The sequence below is a fragment of the Carassius auratus genome, unplaced genomic scaffold (assembly GCF_003368295.1).
Source record: "Carassius auratus strain Wakin unplaced genomic scaffold, ASM336829v1 scaf_tig00216206, whole genome shotgun sequence".
Lineage (NCBI taxonomy): Eukaryota > Metazoa > Chordata > Actinopteri > Cypriniformes > Cyprinidae > Carassius > Carassius auratus.
In genome coordinates this window covers 98,175-122,895 of record NW_020528456.1, presented here as the reverse complement: position 1 = coordinate 122,895, position 24,721 = coordinate 98,175, and the positions used below count along the sequence as shown (strand labels likewise).

The following is a 24,721-nucleotide window of genomic DNA, read 5'->3' as shown; positions in this document are numbered from 1 at the left end:
AATGGATGTAAAATGCGAAACTTGCATGAAAGTTCTTACCATGCAATTAACTAAAGCACAGTGAGTTAAAGCACAGCTGCTATAATGTAAAATTGGACTAGAGAAAGTATTCCGCTCCCTAATGGATGGTTGATAGTCAACTAACAGTCAGCCAGTCTGACCATTGCAGTCTAGCACAGCTGCTAAAAATATAAAACATTATAAATGTACCAAAAAAATTACACTACTGACAGGGCTTGATAAAGACTGCCCAATGGCCCGGGATCAGCATAAAAGATGCTCGGGACAGTAGATGGATTTGTCACTTGCCCGATCGGACCTCTGCAGCATCGTCACAACATTTTATAAGTTGCTTGTTAATTTTATTTTTAAATTTAAACGATTAAAAAGCATTTGGTCATGAAAGACATCTCCTTTTAGTACTCATGCACTGTGCTCTGTGTGAACAGCAGTGTGTCTGACACGCACGAGCCGCCTGAACGGGCAAATACATACAAAAGTATGTCAAAATACCCGTCCTTGCAAGTCACTTTGTAGCTTTGACCATGATTAATCAATATTAAATTTATACAGAGGAGTGCAGATGCACCGATCTTTCGGACATATTTTATTTTTATTTCACACAATCTTCTTTTCCGTGCTTGCACACAAACTGCACTGCAATAATTTTCCCAATGGCCATTTGTGTGGAAATATTACGTTATTATTAGAATTAGTCTGTAAATGACCATTAACAGAGGCCAGAGATGCTGAAAGACGGACACAAAGAGAAGAAAATACCGTAGCAGGCAGGTCAAGCTCACTGTTCACGATGCTCGAAATGTAGGAAGAAAATTCTAAATAATGAATTGGGGGTTTATATAAATGTATCTGTCTTCAGAAAAGTTTAGATGCTATTTTCTTTTCATCTTCAATCTGTATAATGCATGTAGCGTTTAAAAGCGCAGCGCTGCTTTGTTTACAGCAGTAACCAAGGAAACGCTATATTGCTGCTGTTCCATAAGCGCCTCCTGCTGTCAGAGAGTGAATCTGCTTCTCATGCAGCCCGTCTGCTGTTTTTGTTTTGTTCAGATATGTTTTACATGTAGAATGAATGAGAAAGCTAAGGTCAGACCATTCTGTTTTTGCTTTAAATGTTGAATTTATACAATCTAATTTTCATCAAAACTGATCATGCTAGCCTATACATAACATGTTTGTTTGCATCGTGATTAAAATGCAGTGGTTCTGCAACTGTTTCACGCATTCTGATTAATATAAAGGCACAGGGAAAAAACATGGTAAAACGTCAAGCTGCCAGAATACAAAAAAACAACATCCTCGATGCAGATTTTTTTGTCAAATCGTCAAGCACTAGTTTTTTGACAACTGATCAACTTAGACCCACTGAATGTAGTTAGTTACCTATTTTAGTGTAAACTGTAATTATTCCTGTGTAGATGAAGGTTGTGTTCACATTTGTGTCCTGTTTAACTGATGGCGTATCTATAGGTGTTTGTGGATTCCCTGAGGGTGTTGTGATGGCTGTGATGGAGAAAGCAGAGTGTGCCAAGTCTGACTGCAGTTGTGCTGAAGATTAGTGACGTAGTTTGTCGTATGTGAGTTTGTGTACACTACAGTTTGTGTTTGTGCGTGTCTTTGTTTTGGAAGTGAGTGCACTCATACTATTTGTGTACAGTACACACTCTGTTGTTGTGTCTAAGCAAGTCTGTGAACCGAGAGCAGGTATTTGAGCGTGTGTGTGTGTGTGTGTTGTTTAAGGTGGGGTTAGTCAGCCCTCAGGAATGCTCTGTCTGCCCAGGGGAGGGCGTGGGCCGCTTCTGGGTTTGCGGCTTCTGCTGGGGTTGAAGGTTTAGAAAAGCTCTGTGCCGCCTCCATATCTGCTGGAATAATAGACACTCTGTACTGCAGACAACAAGACTGCTTTGTGTTAGTCTGTCATCACTAACCCTACTGCTGACCCTCAGACTGCTTCTGACCACCGTGAGAAAATAACCGTCCTTCAGTCGTGAACTGTGTGTGTGTTTAGAAGTGTGCCAGTGTAGACTTTGTGCACGATGTTTTGAAGTTTGTCTGAGAGTTTGGAGAAACTTGATAGAAAGTCTTCCATGAATGTACACTGACACAGATCCAAGTTAATCGCTGTAGTCTTTAATTTTAAGAATGAGGTGTTTTATCTGAAGGTGCTCTGTAGGCTTGGACTGCTGTACAGTGGACGTTCATATCTATCAATTGATTGTTATTGTAATCTGATTGTTTTAATATGTAATCATAAGCAGGGCTCCAGACTGTGACCAAATGGTCACATATTGCAACCATTTTTTCTGCCGGTGTGGCTAATTTTGTGAGCAGTTGCACTGGTGTGACCACCGTGTTGTTTAACTCATAAAGTCTGCAATTTCTGTTACATTTAAGAAACATCGAATGGCAGACGAAAGCGAAACTAAATGGCACTATGTTTCAGCTCGGACCGCGATGCAAACAAACTTGTTTGAGCTCACAACAGCTTCATTTGGGAGCCAAAGTTGATTTCGTGACACTGTTACTGCAAAGATGCAACAGTCCTGCGAGAACTAGTGAGAATCATTCAAATTCTAAACAGAAATCTCTGTTACAAACAGTGCTGACATACGTCAGGAAACCAGAATCGGTAACATTAACTGTTAACCATGCTGTTGTGGTAGAAGTAGTCAAATGCATTACATCATTCATTTCAAGGTTTGTACAACCTTTTGAAAGAGAAATTCAAATTTCATTTTTATTGGCGTATTAGTCATTAATTTCTACTTTTTCGATATTTTCTATATTTCTATATTTTTCTATATTTTTTAATTATAAATTCACTATGATAAAATATCAAATCATCAAGAAATCTGATTTTGTCAGAATTGTACACATTTTTTGTGTGTATGAAGTAAGAAAATTCACAAACTTTTCTTCGATTTGCTACTAAATCACACAGAATCACTAAAGATGGTCAGTTCCGTATGCTTGAAGAATAATTTTTACATTTGTTAAGAGTGGAATATATACATTTTCTGTATATAAAAAGTATAATAATTTTACAACAATAATAACAATAATAATTTTATGATCAAGTGATCTTTATTTTGAATACCTTCACACATCACCCCCAGCGCTACCAAATGTGCTCCTTGCACCACCGTCTGTAGAACTGAGTGGCGCTGGTGACACTGCTCTCAAATGTAAGTCTGGAGCACTGATAAGGGTGCTTCGATCTGGAATATGGATTATTTATAGTGATGCTTCAGTCAGGATTTTTACAGACATTCATTTTTGAAAATGGGGGGAACTTTTGTGTGGGGGACTTTTTTATTTGATGGGTGGAGGGGGGCATTTTTTTAATAATTTTTTTTATTTTTCAAACAAATAATAACAATATAATTATCTCACCTAAATGTTTGAAAATGCAGTTTTGTTTTTACAATGGGGCAATTGTTGCACAATGGCTTATACATAGCACAAGCCTGATTTTGTGAGCTGTATGTGAGGTGCACTAGGGATATGACCATTAACCGTGAGCTTGTCAAAATCGATTCAAATCTGTGACTATTCTTCGGCTCTTTCATTAAGATAAGTCAGGCCAATCTGTTTTTGCCTCAAATTGTCTAAATTGTACAGTCTAATTTAGATTAAAAACTACTCATGCTGCATGTATGCTGCGTCTTTGTTTGGATCATGATTAAAATCCAGTTGTTGCCTCTAATTTTAAATGAAAAGAGCACAGACAAAGCTTAGAAAGTTTTTCTAAGAGATTTCTTTTATTTGTGTAACTTTGTTTGATTTTGGGTTTGTTTTTCAATTTCAATTTAGTTTTGTTATTTCAGTTTCACAAAGAAACGTGCAGCAATAGCCTAATAAAACTACACCTTTTAATTTGCTTTATAATGTCTGAAAACGACTTTTATAAAATTAAAATCGTGAATCAGTTCTTGAGTTGAGTGAATCATTACATCCCTAGTGTGTGTGCTTTGAGTGTGCATGAGCGCGTGAGTGCTGAATGGTTTAAACACTGGCAAGACTTAAAAAGAAATGCAAATTGCAAACATTAGTGATGATCCGACACTGCCTCAATTGTGCAAGTGACAATTCTTTTGTGAACTGTGCAGCCTGCTTAAAGAGCAGACGCAATGTGGTGATTTGAAGCCATTTGCTTATTTTGAGAGGGAAAGATCGAGCAAACAGGATGCGCTTTCTATCATCTCTCTGTGAACTTGAGCGCAAAACTGTGTATATCTTTGACTTACAGACGTGAAAAATATATCTTTAGAGAGTGAAATGTCTACTTTCAAATAAACCAATTAATTTTCTCAGATTATGGAATCCGTATGAAACATGCATGCACATCACTACAGCCGAGATGATGAGGCAGTGTCGCTGACTTCATCTCTTAAACTGAAAACAATAAAGCCCTGGTTTATCAGTGAATTATTAATATGTTAATGCAGCCTCCTTACTGTTTTTTCCCTGACACATTCATAATCGCTGTGGCGAGCCTTATGCTGGTGCTTGAGCACTTATTAGGTAACTAATGCTTCAAATGAACAACTGCTGGTCGACTAGAAAAATCCTTAGTGGGGGGCACCCTTTATAAATTGTACCTCACCTTCAACATTAAAATTATTTTTACCCGCGCCGGACAGAGTTTGAGACGGTGGCGCTGCATGTCATGCCAAACCTCCTACAGCAGGTGTGTCATCAGCTTGAGATCGGTTTATGAGATCGACCTTCGTAGAGAGCCGATTATACTTCCCAAAGTAATTATTGGCCGATAGCGATCAGTAGCTAATCAATCTGAGCACCCCTATTTAATCATTTAAGTAAATCTAAATATTGTACATTTTGCTAATGTTATATTATATTTTGGGGAAAAGCTGTACATACTTGTTCAGTTATATATGTCCTCCTGTATACTACTACTAAAGGCTAAAGTATAATTCAGTTGACAGGAATGCTAAGTGTTTGCCTACGTTTGCTCCAATTCACAGTCTACACATTGTCCAGTCTCTGTGCTTTTTTCTTACAGAAGTTGTATGTTAAAATAAATGGTTGTGCTTGTTAAAAACTGGAGTTGCATGCATCTTTTATTCCTCTCACACAAGCGCTTGTCAATGCAGGTCTATTGGTTTTGCTGTCTGTGGTAGTTTGTTTTCCTGTCTCCATTTCTTTTTTTGAAACAATGGCTTTGGCCAGTGTTTTCACCTTGTGCACAAACTAATTATTGCATTAATATTGTAGGTGCATATGCAAGCTTAGTGTACAGATTATGCATGGTTAGAAAAATCTGTCTGTGTGCATACAGTATGTGTGAAGGCATACCCTAATGTACGTGTAAAAACTGAAGTATACTTTGGGTTTAAGCTTGCAAAGCTAGTTTAATTCTACATCTCGAATTACTATGCCCAACAAAGAGCCTGAAATACAGTTCTACTCTTGACAATGTGAAAAGTATATTTTGTTGGGTCTTTCTTCACAGTTGTCTTCACACTATCTTCACACTCTGTTTTCTATGAAAAGATGGGATGGGATGATGTGAAAAATAGCGGACATAGCAGCTGTCTGTGGTCGAGCTACATCATAAGTGATGCTAAGTTTATCAATGCCAAACCACATTCTTATAATAAGTTTTGAACAAGCTAGTCTAACTTCTCAGTTCTTGAAGTTATCTTTGAAGAACTGCTTGTTGCACATATTTTGCAGAGGTGTTGGTTGTCAGTGGCCAGAGCCTAGTCTGACAGGACCGTAGTTGAAACCAAAAGCATATTTGCAGAAAATCAATCTACCTGTCAAAAAAAAAATGATAAAGAATAATAGTATGGACCGTGCTCATAAACTGCTGGAGAGAGAGGTTCAGGACATCATTATTTGATGTATCAAATGACCTTTACTCAGTTTTGATTTCAATTTTATATATATATAATTTTTTTTCTTTTTTTTTGAGAGATCTTGGATCAGTCAATTGGTTGTTGATTGGACGGAGGCAGAGCTGAACATGAACTTGCAGTCAATTGCAAGAAAGGGGCTTGGTTTAAGCGAACTAAATAATTAGATAAGTCCAGTAAGATAAATAGCATGATGAGTTAAACATATGCACACAGATGTGCATAAATTGTTCACAATAAGAACACAATAACTTGCATTTAGAAAACATGATAGGATGAATTTTCATTTAATGCCGACTTGAATATATTGCACCTTTTTAAAATAAATCTCTACATACTTTCTGATAGTTTTTCACTGAGCAGGTACATTGTCTCGCTTGCAGCATCATCATATACTGGCCAGTCTCACTGAAACACCGCAGTCACAAAGACAGAAAGATGTTCTGTAGTTAATAACAAAGGAAAGAACTGTTGGCTTCCCTTTCCTATACTTATTATTTTCCACTTATTAATTTGTTATAAGATGCATGGCAGTCACTGATCTTTTTTTTTTCAGTAAGCCTTCTGTATCTGTGTGATATGATTAGCTAATTTTAATGTCTTTTATATGGTGATTTAAACTATGCAGTATTTTGTGAGTGCTAAGTAAGTGACCAACTAGAGCGTTCATTTTTGGCCCATGCTGCAACCATAGGATGGTTGTAAGTGTTTCTGCTTTAGTCCTTCTCCCCTACTGAGAACGGGCCCCGTAACCACATCCAGCCACCTGCACACGAGACCCCTGCAGGGCTCTGTTTACTTAAGGGAGGCCTTAATGACTTTAGCAGAGCAAGGAAAACCAAAGGCTTAAGAATAATACACGTTAAACGTGATGTTACCTACACTCACATTATGAAATAAAGGACAAGAAAGTTATATATATATACAATTTGCTGATCACTGCACTGCAAAGTAGGACTTTGAGATATATAGAATATTAGTGATAATATCGAAATAGTTTTGACGACAATGTAAAATTTGAAAATATCGTGAATATCGAATATTTCAAATTCAAGCATACTTTCTCAAAAGAATGCACCATACATCCAAAAAAGGGAACATGTTATTGCGGACTGCTCTACACTCCTCTACTACTTGAACTCTCATGAGTGCGGTTGCCAGATATCAAGAGTCCGAACCCCCGAATCAGAGCTTCGCTGTTACATAGATAGATTTTCTTCTTGGTGTTTTGCTTATTTTAAGTGAAGCACCAGCTGTGACAGCAGCAAATAAATATCAAATCATTAAATCATTATTTAATACTACAAAAAGGAGACAACAATGGAACAGGATAAGATGGCATTGTTTTAGTCTCCAAGAGGACTTGTACCATGGCAGATCAGCATTGTTAGTGTGATGTAGTATAATAAATAAGACACTTGTTCTTTGATTTATTTTATTTTAAATAAGAAGGTGTAACATCAAAATATATTAAAGTGCACATAAACACACACAGAAAACTCAAGTACATACAGAGGGAGGGGGGATCTAGCAGACCAGTCACAGCGCTTGCAGTCCACGTAGAAGTGATTTTTGGAGAGGTGCACGTCAAGCTACACCGTACTACACGTATCTCGATTCAGAAGTATAAATTGGGTTTAAGTCTGCTGTGTGTTGTCTGGGTTTATACTGGGGGGAAGGGGAAATAGCAGCGGTCTTAAAGTGTTTTTGAAGGGGGGCTGTGGGGCTGGGTTGGGGTATGTTCCTCGGGGTGAAATGGTCCCACAGTCAGTCTGGTCTAATGTTGAAGTTGCTTTTGTCCTTCTGTCCCTTTGCATCAAATTTGCATGTATCACAGTTCATTGAGTTTGTGTTTTGTCAAACTCACTGATTTCAAACAGAGAGGCATGTAAGTTCAGCTTTAAAAGCATACACGCTAAAGGCCCGATCACACCAGACACGAAAAGTAAAACGAAATGAAGTTGAAAGTTACTTAGGAAAGATTCTTGAGTTCAAACAAACACATTGTTGAATCTAGTGGTGTAGAAGTGCAAGTATACACATCAACTGTAGTTTGACTTTGTAAAAGTTGCACAAAAAGATTCAGAACATTTAAAGCTGTTTCTGATTTCTATGATAGCCGAGTATGATAATGCTCTGTGGAAGTGTCAGTGTCATGGCCAAGTCAAGGCTGCATGGGCTGATCCAGAAATTGGCCAATGCAGTCCACAATGTCTGTGTTTTGCCCTCCAGATTAAATCTACCCAGTGGGGTTCAGCCTGTGTCAGACCCCTCCATCCCTCCAGCTCACCCCCTCTCTCTAACAATCTCACCCCTCTCTCTACTCAAGTGACAGCCGGCATTGGGGGGGTTGGGACAGAGGGAGAGTGGCCTAGACCCGCCCTCCAGGCTGTGTGTGTGTGTGTGTGTGTATATGTGTGTGTGCGCACACAGGTCTGCGTTTCTTTTGGCTGGATGTGCCTTGCTGCTGACCTAATTTGCCCTCTGTAGATCAATCAATAGTCATTCAGTGCTTCCTTTTCACATGAGGTCTGCCCACGCTGCGCAGCAAACACAGGCTCTCTCTCTGCTGAGCGCTGGAATGTAATGGAAAATTGAATAACTGACGCTTGATACAATATTTTCAGACTGATGCATCTAATGAATGCCAGAGCCCAAGGACTGATCTCAGTGCAAACTTTTTCATTTCCTAAATGATCCTAATTGTAGTTACCTGTCGTATTTCTTTTGTGTATGAAAAAATGGTATTGAAAGGGGTTACACTACCATTAAAAATTTCTGGTTCAGTGTGATTTTTATTTATTAATGTATTTTACAGAAATTACACTTTTAATTGATCAAAAGTGCCAGTAAAGGTTTAGCTATAGAGATTTTTTTTAAATGCTGTTCTTTTGAAATGGAATGTTCACAATTCTAATCCTAAGAAATGTATTTCCACAAATATTTTAACTGTTTTTAGTTCAATTCGATAATAATTATAAATGTTTCTTGAGCACCAAACCAGTGTCATTTCTGGAGGATTATGTGATGCTGAAGAATGGAACAATCAGCTTTGCCACAGGAAAAAAATTTAATTTCAACATATGTTATTTTCAATTTTAATAATGTTTCACAATATTGCTGTTTTTACTAGAGGTCGACTGATAGTGAATTTTGCCGATACCGATAAATAGGTTGGACCACACTGGCCGATACCAATTAATGAACCAATAGTTTTAAAAAGTTTTTCAATTCAATTCTATTTCATTTGTGTAGTGCTTTTTACAATACAAATCGTTACAAAGCAACTTTATAGAAAATTAAGTTTCTTCATTATTTAGTAGTAGCTTATGAGTGGTGACTGTCAGTTTGTGCAAAATTAATACAAGTCGTAGTGAGCCAGACGATGAACATTATTAACAGCAATTATTATATGATGAAGTCACACTCGTAGCAATATTTGTTAGTTCTGTTTGTTGATTCAGGGTTGGCATCATCTGGGGTCCTCTGAGGGGTCAGCATCATCTCTTCTCAGTTTTAAGTTTTAAGGGTGGTGTCTGTCACTATAATACAAACATGAAATTTCAGACGTACAGTAGTAGTTCTTTTCAGATTTTTATTGGATTGTGTTGCTTTCCATTGTTGTTGTTTTTCATGTAAACATGGACTGTTGCGCTCGTGTCTCTTGCAGCGCATCATGCATGAAATTGCGTTTTAAAAACACGGCACTCAAGTTGAAAGAAGTTCAACTCCCATCTTGCTTATTTTTCCCCTTTCCTCTGCCCACACTGCATCTTTGTCAACACAAAAGCATATTCTGTGTGAATGGCACCTAGTGATATACTCTACTTAAGGGTTCTTCATGGTTAATCATGTGCGCCGACATGCGGTTGGATCATTCTTTTTTTTCTTTACTGTTAACATTGGCACATTGTGTCTAATTGTAACATTTGTTAATATTTCTATTTAAAATTGTGATTCCTAAATTTATAAATAAAAAAAATAAAAAAATCATGGCAAAACATTAACACTGAGTGAATGCAGCCATAGAAGTCTTCAAGACACAAGTAAAAAAAAAAAGACATATTTGATTCTAAGGATCAGAAAGTGGATGTCATGACCTGTTTTTAAGTGAAGTACAGTGAACAAAAACTAAATAATGTGAAAGGTATTATATGACCCCATTTAGAGGGGTCTGGTAAGGAAAGACCACAGCTTCCTTTTTATATCTGTGCTTTATGGATTATGTATAAGGATGAATGATAGTGTGTTATGAATGGTATCTGTGGCCTGGTTTCCTCAAAGGGCGGGAGAGCTTTGCTGACCTAGTCTACAGCCCTCCTCTCTCTCTCAGCACTTTGGCTGCTGTTGCATATTTCAAGCACACCATGTAGCAGTCATGTATAATAGAGTGCTCTGAGAGGTTTGGACCATACTGTATGGCCCCATTTTCCAGAACACCGGAGCAGTGCGTGCATTGTGTCAGCGTATTTGATCTGATCTCAGTCACAGATGTACCATTATAGGAGGCTGCCTCACTGATTGGCATCATGAAAATGTGCGAGTCGCTCGAAAGCCCTTGAATGTAAAGATAAGCACCGTAGGAGTACAGAATGAGGCTAGTGTGAAAATGTGTTTTGATATGATGGTGTGCTAGATTATGCCCGCGAAAGTCCTCTTTGTCTCGACCCGTGAATAACTCGCCTCAGAAACAAAAAGTTCACTGTGTGGTTGTTCTCCGTTGCTCGAGGCCTTCAGTGCATTATTCTGAGATGATTATGCCTTTTTCCTTTTCCACATGGGGCCATCCAAAGAAAAGTCTGAGTTTATTTGCCCGCAGTTAAAAAGCGAAGCAGGTAAAAATACGATGTGTACTGGGATGCTTTTTGTTGTTCTGTTAGAGTGCTTCACCCTTCCTCCAGTCTCTCTTGTCTCTGTTAACCTTAATGTGTTTTTGACTGCTGGGCCGCGCATGTGTAAACTGAAAGGGATAGTTCACCCAAAATTGAAATTTTTGTATACTCTTTGTTTTATTTAGCTCAACTATTATTTAAGAATTATTATTGCTGGGATAAAATATCAAAAATCACACACCGAACTACTAGAATCAAGAGTAATAATCAAAAGGTGAACATTTATTAATAAGCAAAAGGACCCATGGATAAAATTATAAAACAAGTTGAATTATACAGCATAGTTATTACATACATACAATATATCATACTTTGAAAACTCGTTTAACAATCATTTAATTAATTTAATTATATAAACAACATTTAAAAGTGACATTTTTAATTCAAGTGTATTAAACCATTCACGGTTATCATTTTTACCCGAAATTGTGCCAGTTCTTGTGCTTGTGTGTCGCTGAAATCTGAGGCGGTGATGGGCTGCTGTTTGGTGGTGGAACTGCGAACTTCATGACCGCGGTCTCGCGCTCCACTTACAGTTGAAAGATGCCGTGACTGACTTTATAACCTGCCCATAAACAAACAGTACAGAGTTCTGAGAACATATTTTAACATCAGAATTAATTAGAATCAGTTGTGTATCAAATAAAAATCTGTTTTATTTTGCAAGGCAAGTCATTTCAATCATGCGAAACAGCTGTTGCTGGTGGATTTAGCTGACTGACATCTCTTCCCTGTATTTCGTTGTGTAGTCTTTGTGTACAAAGACTTTATAGATGATATAAAACATATCCAAACCTTAATTTCCCTGAAAAAGCCCATCAACACACGTGCCTTAATCGCGCGCATATGTTGTTTTGAAAACACTTTTTTTTTCGTTCACATCACATGTGACGTGTAACCAAGAGCATCAAATTATCAGGAAATTGGGCCACTTTTACTTCATCTGCGGTCTCACAGAATACCTTGGCATTGTCCCTGCAACTCTTTGAGCAGTGTTTATATTGTGGTAATTTAAGATTTTACACAATGCTTATTATTTAAGCCATAATAACATTTCCTCTGCACTTCTGTTTTGGATTATTGAGAATGAGCTGCTGGGACTGTTTCTGCTAAAGGTCATCAATATTAACTCCTATTATTTTTCTCTCTTTCTCTCAGATCACTAGATGGTCGGTTGCAAGTATCTCACAGAAAAGGACTTCCTCATGTGATCTACTGTCGTCTTTGGCGCTGGCCGGACCTGCAGTCTCATCATGAGCTCAGAGCCATTGAACTCTGTGAGTTTGCCTTCCACACCAAAAAGGACGAGGTCTGTGTCAATCCCTACCACTACCAGCGGGTCGAGACACCAGGTAATACAAATGATATTTATGAAAGGATCAAGCACACTATCAGACCGTATCATTCGTTTAGGCCTGAAGTTTGCTACAAGGGGTTGAGCACAGCACTGCAGAGAATCTGCCAATTATTATTTGATTTTGAGCATGCAAAATATCTTTGGACAATGCAACAGATGGGATATGAAATCTTAGATTTAACTTTAATAAACTGAGCTTTGAAATTATTTGTTTCTGTATTGATTCGTATGCGTACTGCTCCAGGCTTGTGTTCATTTCTCACTGCTTTGTGTGTGCACTTGAATGGGTTTAATGCAGAGCACCAATTCTGAGTATGGGTTACCATACTTGGCCACATGTCACCTCACTTTTGAATGGAAGTCAAAGGAATGAAAACTAGTGTACAGTGTAGTGTGACCACCCATTTAAACAAAAACATGATAATTAACTTCAACCAAAGCTAAAGATTTTATATTAAATAAATAATAACTTTAAAATGTAATTGAATTCACTTGATTGGCTCTATAACTCCCTCTCCTCTCCACCTGTCTCTGGTGTGTGGTGAGTGCACTGGCGCCATTGTCCTGTGGCTGCCATCACATCATCCAGATGCTGGAATACAATACAGCAATACACAATAAAGTGCTGTATAAATGCATGAAAAGTTGATAAAATAATCATTATGAATGTATTCATAATCACAAAGTGTGTAATTACATTAATATGGTTATGTATGTTATAAATTCAACAACGTTGTATAGACTATACTCCATATCTTCAATTCCTGTCCACAATCTACACTTATTTATCTAAATAAAGGCAAAATGGCAAAAATAGTCAAGTCAAGTCACCTTTACTTGTATAGCACTTTTAAAAATACACATGGTAACAAAGCTACTGAACAGCATTAAGTAGCAAAATAGTGTCAATAAATCAAAAAGGCAGTTCACCATTGAATTCAATGATGTCATCAACCAGCTCTTTAAAGGGGTCATATGATGCTTTTTTAAAGATCAGTTTTTTGTGTATTTGATGTATTTTGGCATGTTTAAACACATGCTTTAATGTCCAAAAAACATTATTTTTAAAATACTGTACATTATTGTAGGTCTTCTATGCCCCGCCTCTCTCAAACGTGTTGTTTTCTACAAAGTCCCTCCTTCCAACAAGCACAGTCTGCTCTGATTTGCCAACTGACCCAGTGCATTGTGATTGGCCGATCACCACAAGCACTTGTCGGAAAACTCTGCATTTGAACATTCAATAGCAAATACTTAAACTAATAACAAAACATACTAACAGTAGCTGATTCAGAAGCGCCAGATTGTCGTAGCAAAGTCAGAATTACCTCATGAAACGGTCGTCCATAAAATACGTTGCTGTTCTGTGGTAAGTAATCTTAAAGATTCCTAAATGCATCTACTTTAGGAAGGCCAAATAAAGTGCTTTTGTTTTCACCTAGATACACACAGCATCTCTATGACATGGCTGCTTAAACACTAACTGCGGTTACTGAAACCAAGCCTTCTTTGTTTGCGTGAACATTTGAGCGGCATTACGCAAATATTTCCACATAGTGATGTATTCATGTGGGGCTGTGTAAGAACGAGCCATTTTAAGGGGCGTGGCGGAGTCCTAACTTTTATAAAGAATATCTCTTTGGATTTGAGACTTTAGTCTTTGCAACTTTACAGATCTTCTTTATGCACCAAGAGTTTGAAACACTCCAAAGAGAAAGGGAAAATTGAAATCCCATCATATGACCCCTTTATATTGTAGTATCTGTTCAATAAAGTCAACAAAATGGCTGGAAATTAAGTGTCCCTACTTAAATACTGTAATACTGAAATACTGTGCAACTACTTCAGATAAAGTCAAGCAGAGCACATTTATAAATGTAAAGTGTAAGTCAATATTGTGTCAAAATTCTATTGTTGAAGTCGAAAAAGCATTGAGATAGTATTTTTTTTTTTTTTTTATCCATAACGCACAGCCCGGTTTAGCATTAATAGTAATATAGAAGTATCTGCAGTATGTTGTGCCAGTTGTGGATCAACAGTATATTTGTTTGTGTTTTAATTGAGAAATCTCATTCTTTTTTACTTTCTCTCCTTCACTAAAGTTCTTCCTCCAGTGCTGGTGCCTCGTCACACTGAAATCCCCAGTGAATTTCCTCCTCTGGATGACTACAGTCACTCCATCCCAGAAAACACAATTTTTCCCGCTGGCATCGAACCCCAGAGCAACTACATACCAGGTAGGAAGGAAGAACTGAAAAATACTCATGGAGCTGAGGTTCATAGTGTTGTAAAAACAGACTAGCCATGAAGTACAACAAAAAAGTCAAACCAAATAACATCAAGTGGCCTCTAAAGTAATATATCGTCATCATCTGCCACAAAGCAGCACAGTCTGAAGTGTTCTCCTGGTTTAATAGAGTAGGCTTAGTCTGTAGCTGTAGCTCCAGTGGTCTAGTGGGCAGTGGGTGGATCACTTTACTGGAAGGATGTGGGAGGAGGAAAGAGACAAAACACACAGATAGAGTAATAGCTCTGTTCACTGGCCTCCATTCAGGCAGAAGACAGTCACTACATCATTGTGTTACAGTGTTGATGAAGCACCAATTAAGAAGAGTTAACACCTGAAAAAATCATGTTCATCTAAAATAAATCAGAATTTTAATTTATGGATAAGCATAATTTTTGTATAATAAATAAGGTGGTCATATGTGTTTCTGACCTCTTGTATGTACACCAACATTCAAATGTTAGGGGTCGGTAGAAATTAATAAACTTTTCAGCAAGGATGCATTAGAGAAGGAAATACTTAATGTTCATAATGTTACAAAAGATGAGTATTTCAAATAAATGCTGCTCTTTCTATCTTTCTATGAATCAAAGAAATAAATATAGAAAAAAAGATATCCCTGTTAAGCAGCACAATTGTTTTCAACATTGTTAGCATATTCAAATGAGCATGTGTTACTGAAGAAGACCAGAGTAATGGCACACACTCGTTTCTCAAAAGAGAAAAAGGGCATAAACAGTCACAACCATTTAACTATTTACACGTTAATCCCACCCAGTAAACAAATGACTGCTACAGTCCTCTCATTTATTATATTTGTAGGACTACTCACAAGAGATGTTTACCAGTTGTTGCATCAGACGGACACAAGAGCGTTTATGCTGAAGTGCTTTTAAAGACTGGTTTTCACTACATGGAGTATGAATGGAGTGGCTCTGGCTGGGATTAGTTTCGTTACTGTAATAGGGGGCAGTGTGTGTTGTTTCATATCCTGCTGCTGAAACTGAGCTGACCCCAGATTTCTTAATCTGAGGGGGAAATAAAACACTTGTGAGTCATTGTCTCTGATGCACCTGCTAGATTTAGCCAGATGTGTTATGTGTTATGAATGTGTATGAATTGTGTGCATCCTGGCTAACCTGTGTGTTTGAATGTATTGCAGAAACGCCCCCTCCAGGCTACATCAGTGAGGATGGAGAGACAAGCGATCATCAGATGAACCGCGGTATGGACACAGGTGATGCCAGTTAAACCACCGTGATGTTGCAGTCTTTAAAGATGACATGTTGACGCAGTGAATTTCCTATGACTGCACAGCTATGAAGTAGTTCTGTTTGTTGATGGCATTTCAGTTCCATATCACTTTTCCACTTTGTTTTTGAGTTTCTTTCTGATACTTAATCAGTGGTGTAAGGAAGTAGATCTACGCAGAGGAGCATTTAGGAACGAAAACCTGCAAAATTTGACAAATGAGACAAACACTTGTGGATACTTTAATGGAATGGAAGTGAAATAATTGACTCTGCACACTTCAATTATTGTAAATCAAATCAAAAGTTATTTTATCAAAACATGCTGTGTACATTCATACACCATTAAAACATTTATCTGTTCTTTTCATTTCAGGGTCTCCAAATCTGTCTCCGAACCCTGTTTCTCCTGCCCACAACAATTTAGGTAACTCTTTTTGCTTGTGTGTATATCGTAAATTTACACTGGTGTCTTAGCAGAGTAACCACAAGTGCAGTATATTTATTTAGTAAAAAAAAAAAAAAAAAAAAGGGACATTGTACATTAGTCAACAATCATAAATGTAAATGTACCCAATGGCTAGTTTTCATTGGTAGTCCTTTCGCCAGATGTTATTTAGGCCAATTATCTGTGACCTGTGAACATGATTTACTAACAGTTGACCATCATGTTGAGTCCACATTATTTTTGTCTCGATAAGATCATATCAGATTTTCATTTTCATTTTTCAAGTTGAAAATATATAGACTTTTTCAGAGTCTTCCTGACATTCGGTTATGTTAATGTTTCTTCTCCATGATTCAAATGCTGAAGCAACAGAACACTGTACTAAAATACTTAAAGTCCAATAAACTACTATACAACAGAGCTGCACTGCTGCTGAATCTACAGAGCCACAGTGACAAGAAAAAAAGAAGCTAACCGAGTTGCGCTTGCAATCTGAATTGAATGTAATGAGAGTAAAAGACTGGCCACCCGCAAACTAACGCAAAGATAAATAATAAACTAAAGAACTTGTGAAAACACACAAACATACAACTCAGACTGACTCATGAATCATTGACTCGCATGATTTAGCTCTTTTTAATGAATTGATCAAAACAATTGGTCTTTAGCTGATGAGTTAATGATATGAATCCGCGTAATGACTCACTCTGTGTCAAAGTAGTTCTTATTCGATTATTGTAATCATAATTTTCCTTAAGTCCAACTCCAAATGAGCCGAGAACTTTTACTGCATTATGTGAATTTATGTGTTTGTTGGACCTAAATCAGTGCACAGATTGACTGATTGAACTGTACTGATAAAACCGTGTGTAATTAAAAGTGAGTGTTTCTAGAAATGTGTTTTAAGTCTGTAATGGAGTTTAAACTTCATAATCACGGGAAGAAGGAGGCGGCAAACATTCAAATGAAACTTTTAATACCAAAATAAACACAAAACAGCGCGACAGCCCCTGACGGATGACTGCCACGCACAAACAAAACCAAAACACAAAATATAGCCCAGGCCTGGTCCTCCTCTCTCGTCCTTCACTGTCGTCGCTCCAGTTTTATATCCTTCCATCTTCTCCGTGGGACGCGAGACCGCTGAGTGGAGCAGGTGCCGCTCATTTCCAAATCACTCCACCGGCCCACTCGTCACACAGTCTCTCAGAGGAAATGGACTGCTGAAAGGATTATTTGTATGTCCCCAAAACGACCACCCACACTAAACATTCTTCCAGTTACTATCTAAGCAAGGGAGACACCGCAGACACCGCTCAGATCCCCCAGCGATTTCTCTTCTCCACAGCAGAGGTTGAGTGCGAATATGTCAGAGAGAAAAGCCAGGGCCAAAAGCCTGTAATTTTCTATAGTTTTCCAAGTGATGATGGTGTTTCCCAATTCAGCCTTTATTTCTGGGAAGTAACTTGCTCTTGACATCACAGTGTCGTCAGTTCCCAGCCCCCGTGCTCTGTCTCATCCGGTATTCCCACCCATTTGTTTTTCTTTTTCCTGTCTTTTTTCCTTTTTCTTTCCATTTCTTTTCCACCGCCTATTTTAGTGCATGTCTGTTCCTGGTGGATTCTCTGCTTTTATTGTTCGTTTTTTTTTTTTTTCTCTCTCTCTATCAGATCTACAGCCGGTGACATACTGTGAACCAGCGTTCTGGTGCTCTATCTCCTACTATGAGCTGAACCAGAGAGTCGGTGAAACTTTCCATGCCTCCCAGCCCTCTTTAACTGTAGACGGCTTCACAGACCCGTCCAACTCTGAGCGCTTCTGCCTGGGCCTGCTGTCCAACGTTAATCGCAACGCTGCTGTGGAGCTCACGCGCAGACACATTGGTACACACACCATCGTTCTAAATCACTCATTCATTAGGTAATATTGTTTAAAAATAAATACTTCATTTAATATTTCCTTATGTGGCAACCTCCCTGTTTTTGCAGGCCGAGGTGTGCGTTTGTACTACATCGGAGGTGAAGTGTTTGCTGAGTGTCTAAGTGACAGTGCCATTTTTGTTCAGAGTCCCAACTGTAACCAACGTTATGGCTGGCACCCCGCCACTGTTTGCAAGATCCCACCTGGTAAGATAAAACGAGAGACCCTCAACAAATCACCCTGGTTAACGAGAGATACTGAATAGCTGTACTAAACAGGATAAAACAGAGCTTCCTTTGTGATAGTTGCATGACATTCAGCTGAATCAGTTTTGTCATTTTAGTTTGTTTTAGTTGATTTTGATTGTGTGAACTTTTTCAAACTGCTTTGTGTCCTTCCAGGCTGTAATCTGAAGATCTTTAATAACCAGGAGTTCGCAGCTCTGTTGGCCCAGTCTGTGAATCAGGGCTTTGAGGCCGTGTACCAGCTCACCCGCATGTGCACCATACGCATGAGCTTCGTGAAGGGCTGGGGAGCCGAGTACAGGTACGATTACTGCAGTCACTTCAATCCTGCCATATCTATCAGCTTGCTTGCCACTCTGGGAACGTGGCCTCGATTTGACTTCGCTCAAAGACTTTTGAATCACTTTTGAAGTGGTATTATCCAAAACCACAGAAGCAACCCGTGCTTCCTGTTAAATTCTTTGAGTGTGATTGTTGTGATCAGCTTTATTATGAATACTCAATGACATAAACAACTTTGTATTTTATTTTACATTTAGATTTATGGTAATGTCTTGATTTTAATCAAATGGACCATAACTGGAAACCATAAAAGTTAACGTTAAATATTAATAATTTACTGAATACTTATAATAAAAGATTCACTAAAGATACAAAAGACCAATTAAAGTTGGTATTAAAATTAATTTGTATTTGAAGGGTGCTATCATACCTGTAATCCCTGTTTCGGAACAAAGCAATCGATCTACAGGTATTAAAGCACCCTTAAAATACAAATTAATTTTAATACCAACTTTAATTGGTCTTTTGTATCTTTTATTATTCATAATAAAGCTGATCACGACAATCAAACTCAAAGAATTTAACAGGAAGTGTGGGTTCCTTCTGTGGTTTTGGATAATACCACTTCAAAATTGATTTGCAGTAAATCTCCCTCACCTGCTTTCAGGTGGAGCAGAATTTACTTCAGAGCCGTAGTTCTCTGACAAGCTATTCAAAATTGCGTCCGTAACCGCAAACAATATAATTGTAAGATTGTGAAATCGACAAAATCGTTTGACATCAGACGAGTGTTTGAAATGAAGTCTTCTGTGAGATGTGGCTCCTTAAACAGAATAATTAAGGCCCAAAATAATTCATTGTATTCCAAGCAGTGATGAACTATGATGAATTATGATGAAAATTTTAATAAGAGCAGCTCAGTTAAACCATATATTGTTTAGTCCTGTGTTGAATCAATGAAAGCAGTTATTATCTTCTGTTTATTGAGCTGCAGCGACAGGCATTTCCTGGATTTCTTCTTCTGAGCATATTTGTATTTTCAGCGTGAGGGAGCCCACTGGCCATCGGATGGAGATTTACTGCTGATCACAGAACAGTGCTTCACTAAAGAGACGCATGATAATCACTGCTTCTGCCTAATCACAATTTATTACCTTTTTGATTTAATTTAGATGAATTGTGCAGCTCTAGTAAAGGCGCACTTTGATTTTGAGTGTGGAAAACGTGCTCACCCACAAATATTGCCTGCGTCCCAATATGCATACTATCTATCCTAAATTCTATGTGATATTAGGGATGCCAGGACCGTGTACTGCTTTTCACCGAACTTATGTAATTACTCAGTAGTGTAATAGCCTGGTTCATTGGATCGGATTGCTTTTGTCATTAAAACTGAACCGCACTGGAGTTCATTTTCAATCGAACCGAGACCACCTCGTTCAGGGGATCTTGGACCAATTGTTTTGGCGCGGATCCAGTGTGATTGAGAGATTAACTTTTAAGTGAGTGTTAGATGATGGTATAGGCAGTCTATATGTAAAAATGGGTTAAGTAAACATGCACAATTAAACATCCAGTATTGAACAATATATTACCATCATACCACCGTAAGCCAATATTAAGAGATTTTGTTATTTTTATTTATTGCCATCAACTGATGTTGGACATTTAATTGTACATGCTCATTTAAATGACTGATTTGAGTTTTTTAGTTTTTTTTTTTACACAGAATAGTATAGAATTATAATATCATGCAAAAAACGAATTAATTATATAAAATGTATTAACTGAAAATTGTTAGCTGAAAATAATCAGCTTATCGGTAATGGACATATTTTAATAATATTTTGCCTCCCTAATGTTTAATATTGACTGATAACGTTACAATATCTCTAATATCAGCAGATATAAATAGAAATGATAGAAGTTTGAATTATATAGAAGTTTATAATAAAGGAAGCTTAGACCATTTTACTGCTTTATAGAACAATAGAAGGGAGTGTTGTTTTAAGGCTATTTTAGGAAGGACAGGCCTGCGGGGTCAAGGCAGGGTCTTTTAGGCTGGGTAACTCTTTTTCCTGGTCTGGCATGCTCTGGTGAAGAGCTCTGTCCACCAGCTTAGCGTGTCCGTCGTGTAAACTGTTAGGTCTGCGCTGGCAAATCATTCCACACCAAACAAACCCACACATGGTGTGCTTCAAAATGTCTCAGAGTTTCCTGGTCTCTCTCGCTCTCTTTCTGTTTTTCTCCCTCTCTTGCTCTTTTGAGTAACTTTATTGTTTGAGCCAAAGGAACCAAGACCCTAATCAGAAGCAGTTGTGGGTTTTGACCAGGGACATCTGTAAGGAAAGCTTGAGAAGAAAATAGGAAAGAGTAAGACTGGTGTGAGAGAGAGTGAGACTGTGGTTTCCAGACAGCTTGGCGTGTGGAGACACAATCTGAGCTGTCGGGTTTCAGCAGACACCCACTCCTTCTCTCTCTCTCACGCCTCTCCACGTCTCCCCACCTTCACATCCACCTCTTCGAGTGCTGACAAACTGTCCCTGTTGCAGATTAAAAAAGCCTTTGGAGCACTTTATCCTTGGACCCTGTATTTACCATCGCCAGATTAAAACACCTGATTTCACCTGTGCTTTTTTTTTTTTTTTACCATTTACATCCAAAACTTGACTTTAAATGCGCTAATCTTTTCACAGTGTCAGCACAGAAGAGTAACAACTGAGTTGAGGAAGAGCCTTACTCATACTGTCTTTCTGCTTTCCCTCTTTCCACTACTCCATCTCTTTTTCTCTCTTAATACATTCTGTAGTCTGCTGGAGACTGTGGCCTGTGCTTATACTGTATTTCAGCACGGCCCTTATAATCAGCCTGTGGTCTGTTCATAGACGAATGAAAGATTTACTGAGAAACATGTCGTAGAAGAGTGAGAGGTAGTCAATCGATCAATATAATAACTTGCGAGGACACATCATATAGGTTGCATTGTGAGGTGATTTGAAACACAGTATTGCACTGCATATACAGTACACTACCATTCAGAAGTTTGGAGTCAGTAAGATGTTTCTTTCTTTTGTTCTTTTTTTTTTTAACATGGTTAATACTTTTTATTCAGTGAAGATATAGTGTTACTGAGAATTTACTGAAAAACTCAGTATTGAAGAATGAGAGACTGATCAATAGAACATGCAAGGGAACAAAAACAGTGGGCAGATATACATTTGTTTGATAGAGCTGTAATGAAAAGGATCTAGAATATGAAGATTACATTGTGAAGTGTTTCAAAACCCAATGTGGGAGCAGCAGAACAGTTTAACCAAAGTAATTCAAAAGAACTTGCTTTTAACTTGATGCTTTTTTCGCATTACTTTGCATTTTATGTATATATATATATATATATATATGTGTGTGTGTGTGTGTGTGTGTGTGTATAAACATATGTGCTGCATATACACTACCACTCAAAAGTTTGGATTTTCTTTTCTTTTCTTTTTTAAGTGCCAGTAAAGACATTATAACAGTATAACAAAAGATTTCTAGTAGATGTTAAACAGCAAAGTTTTTAACACTGATAATAATATGTTTCTTGGGCTCCAAATCTGCATTATAGAATGATTTCTGAAGGATCGTGTGACACTGAAGACTGAATTAATGGCTGCTAAAAATTCAGCTTTGCAACACAGTATTAAATTACATGTGTAAATATATTGAAATAGAGAACAGTTCTTATAAACTGTAATAATATTTAAATATGAGCCTAAGAGACTGTTTTCAAAACCATAAAATCTTATCAACCCCAAACTTTTGAGAAGTAGTGTACTGAAGAATATTTAATGATACTAGTTTGCTGTTACAAATAAAACAGAGTATTACAATAAAATGTCCAAATGTCCATAAAATGTGGGGTTTTCACTACTTAAAACTAAGTGGCTTAGTAAACTAAGTAACTTGTACACAGATAAAACAATAGAGAAATGTATTGCTGGCTAGATGTTATCATTATTGATTGTAGTAGATCTAGTTGTTTTAGCTTTAGTAATGAAATTAAAAATCTATTTGTCTGTAATCATTTTCTGAATTATTCTCTCAGTGCTGATGTGACTGTGAGTCATGTAGTAGGAGGGGAACTGATATTCTGGAGAGAATTACATGTGTGTGTGTGTGTGTGTGTGTGTGTGTGTGTTTTTGTGGAAGGATTAGAGGAAGTCCCATTAAAGAGTGGAGCAGTGTAAGGTGTTATGAACAGCAGTTCCGGGACTGTGTCTTTTCTGGTGTGTGTGTGTGAGCTCAAGCGAGGGGGCTTAGACAAGTATTGTGTAAGCATTGTGGAATGTAATATAAGTGTCTGGCAGTGAATACCGTCCCTGTAAGGGACCAGAGCAGAGTTTACACACAGTTCACACACAGACACTCCTATGTTGTCCCAAACCTGTAAGATTTTTCTTCTTTTTTTGGTACACAAAATTATGACATTTTGGTGACCACTAACTTTTATTATATGGACAAAACAAATTTTGAGACATCTCTCAATATATATATATTTTTTTATGTTCAACTGAAGAAAGGAAGAAAGGAATTTTAATTGTGATCTTTTTTTACTCTATAATGTTATTAAAAACCTGTATGGTTTTTAACAACATTATAGAGTAAAAAAAAGATCACATAATTAAAATTTTCAGAGTGTCTATTTCCACTAAGTGCAAATAGCCACCTTGTTGGCAGAGTCTGCCCACCAACCTTTTCAAATATCATATTGCATCAGAAAAGCATTTGTTTTCAATAATAATGAAGGAAATAATCAAAAAGGTGAAAATAAAGTATTGGGGAGGTGTATGGGGAGGCTTTATTTTCCCAATAAGGAGGCATTCATTTAATAATTTGAATTGAAATGATAATTTACACTCTATGTTATTATTGAAGTTTTATAATGTACTACAATACTGAGGTACAGATAATTGCCACTCTTTGCAGAAAGTAGTATAAATAGCAGGAAATCTTGCCATTTTAACATAGTGTAAATAGAATCTATAGCTATTTGCACTGTGTAAATAGCATATCATTAAAAAATTCTGCTATTTTCCCTTAGTATAAATAGAATCCATTGCTATTTGCACATTTCTGGGTGAACTATCTCTTTAAACCACAATTAATGTTGCAATTTCATTGTTCTACATCAAGCTGTTTTAAATACAAGAACATGCTCTTGTCCAAATAAAATGTATAAATGAATACATTTCCATTGTCTCAAAATATTTGTGATTGGAGCGAAGGCATGCAACATATGATTAAAATGTGCAATGATTTTCATGTGCCAATCCCTAAAATTGCTCATTGCTAAAAGAAATGCGATTTGAAGTGCAGATGCGTGAGAAAAATATTGGAAACAATGATCTGATGCGGTTCAATTCATATATTAAAGTGTTGCTTAAGTGTCCGAATACTGTGTGTTTGTTTGTTTACTCTCCTCGCTTTCATCTCTCTCTCTTTTTAATGCTGTCAGGCGGCAGACAGTGACTAGCACCCCCTGCTGGATAGAACTGCACCTGAACGGTCCTCTTCAGTGGCTGGACAAAGTGCTCACTCAGATGGGCTCCCCCTCCATCCGCTGCTCCAGTGTGTCATAGGAATCCCTCCTTTTCACAAACACAACATATACAAACCACAAGATCTGGGGGAAAACAGTTCCTTCAGGATTCAAAGGCTGAAGACCTTCATACCCACCAGACTCTGTAGCACTTTCACACCTGTCTCATGTTGGAGGAGTGTATTACAGTATACAGTTGTGTTCAAAATTACTCAACCCCTCAGAGACTGCAGTACTTTACAAATACAAGCTTTTCTGAAGATCCAGGATAAAATAAAACTTGCATCTATAATAGTTCACTGGCATATTAACAGTGATATTGTGAATATATAATGTAATATATTTATACATTAGTTATACGATTTTTTAATAATACTGCTATGTCATGATTATTCAACCCCTATTCAACATTGCGGTTTTTAAATCACTTATTTGCATGGTGGGGAATAAAACAGTCTCAAACACACAATTAAGCTTTTAGGAACTCTATTAAAAACAGAATTAGCTTGAGCTGTTACACATACAGTTTGGCCCATGTATGTGTTGAAGTTGAGTA

General features: G+C 37.5%; 1 protein-coding gene across 2 annotated transcripts in view; it reads left to right on the top strand.

Annotated features, from left to right (window-relative positions):
* The window catches only part of LOC113097371 (mothers against decapentaplegic homolog 3-like), a 29,811-nt gene extending 5,343 nt beyond the window's left edge, over window positions 1-24,468 (top strand). The window contains exons 2-9 of one of the 2 annotated variants that reach the window (XM_026262617.1): window positions 11,954-12,147; window positions 14,255-14,389; window positions 15,602-15,664; window positions 16,066-16,116; window positions 17,808-18,020; window positions 18,126-18,263; window positions 18,459-18,603; window positions 24,082-24,468. In XM_026262617.1, coding sequence (XP_026118402.1) covers window positions 11,954-12,147; window positions 14,255-14,389; window positions 15,602-15,664; window positions 16,066-16,116; window positions 17,808-18,020; window positions 18,126-18,263; window positions 18,459-18,603; window positions 24,082-24,205 — 1,063 coding nt within the window. In that variant the 3' untranslated portion in view covers window positions 24,206-24,468. Of the gene's footprint in view, window positions 1-11,953; window positions 12,148-14,254; window positions 14,390-15,601; window positions 15,677-16,065; window positions 16,117-17,807; window positions 18,021-18,125; window positions 18,264-18,458; window positions 18,604-24,081 lie in introns of both variants that reach the window. The other variant, XM_026262616.1, reaches the window with a different exon arrangement.
* The last annotated feature ends 253 nt before the right edge of the window (window positions 24,469-24,721 follow it).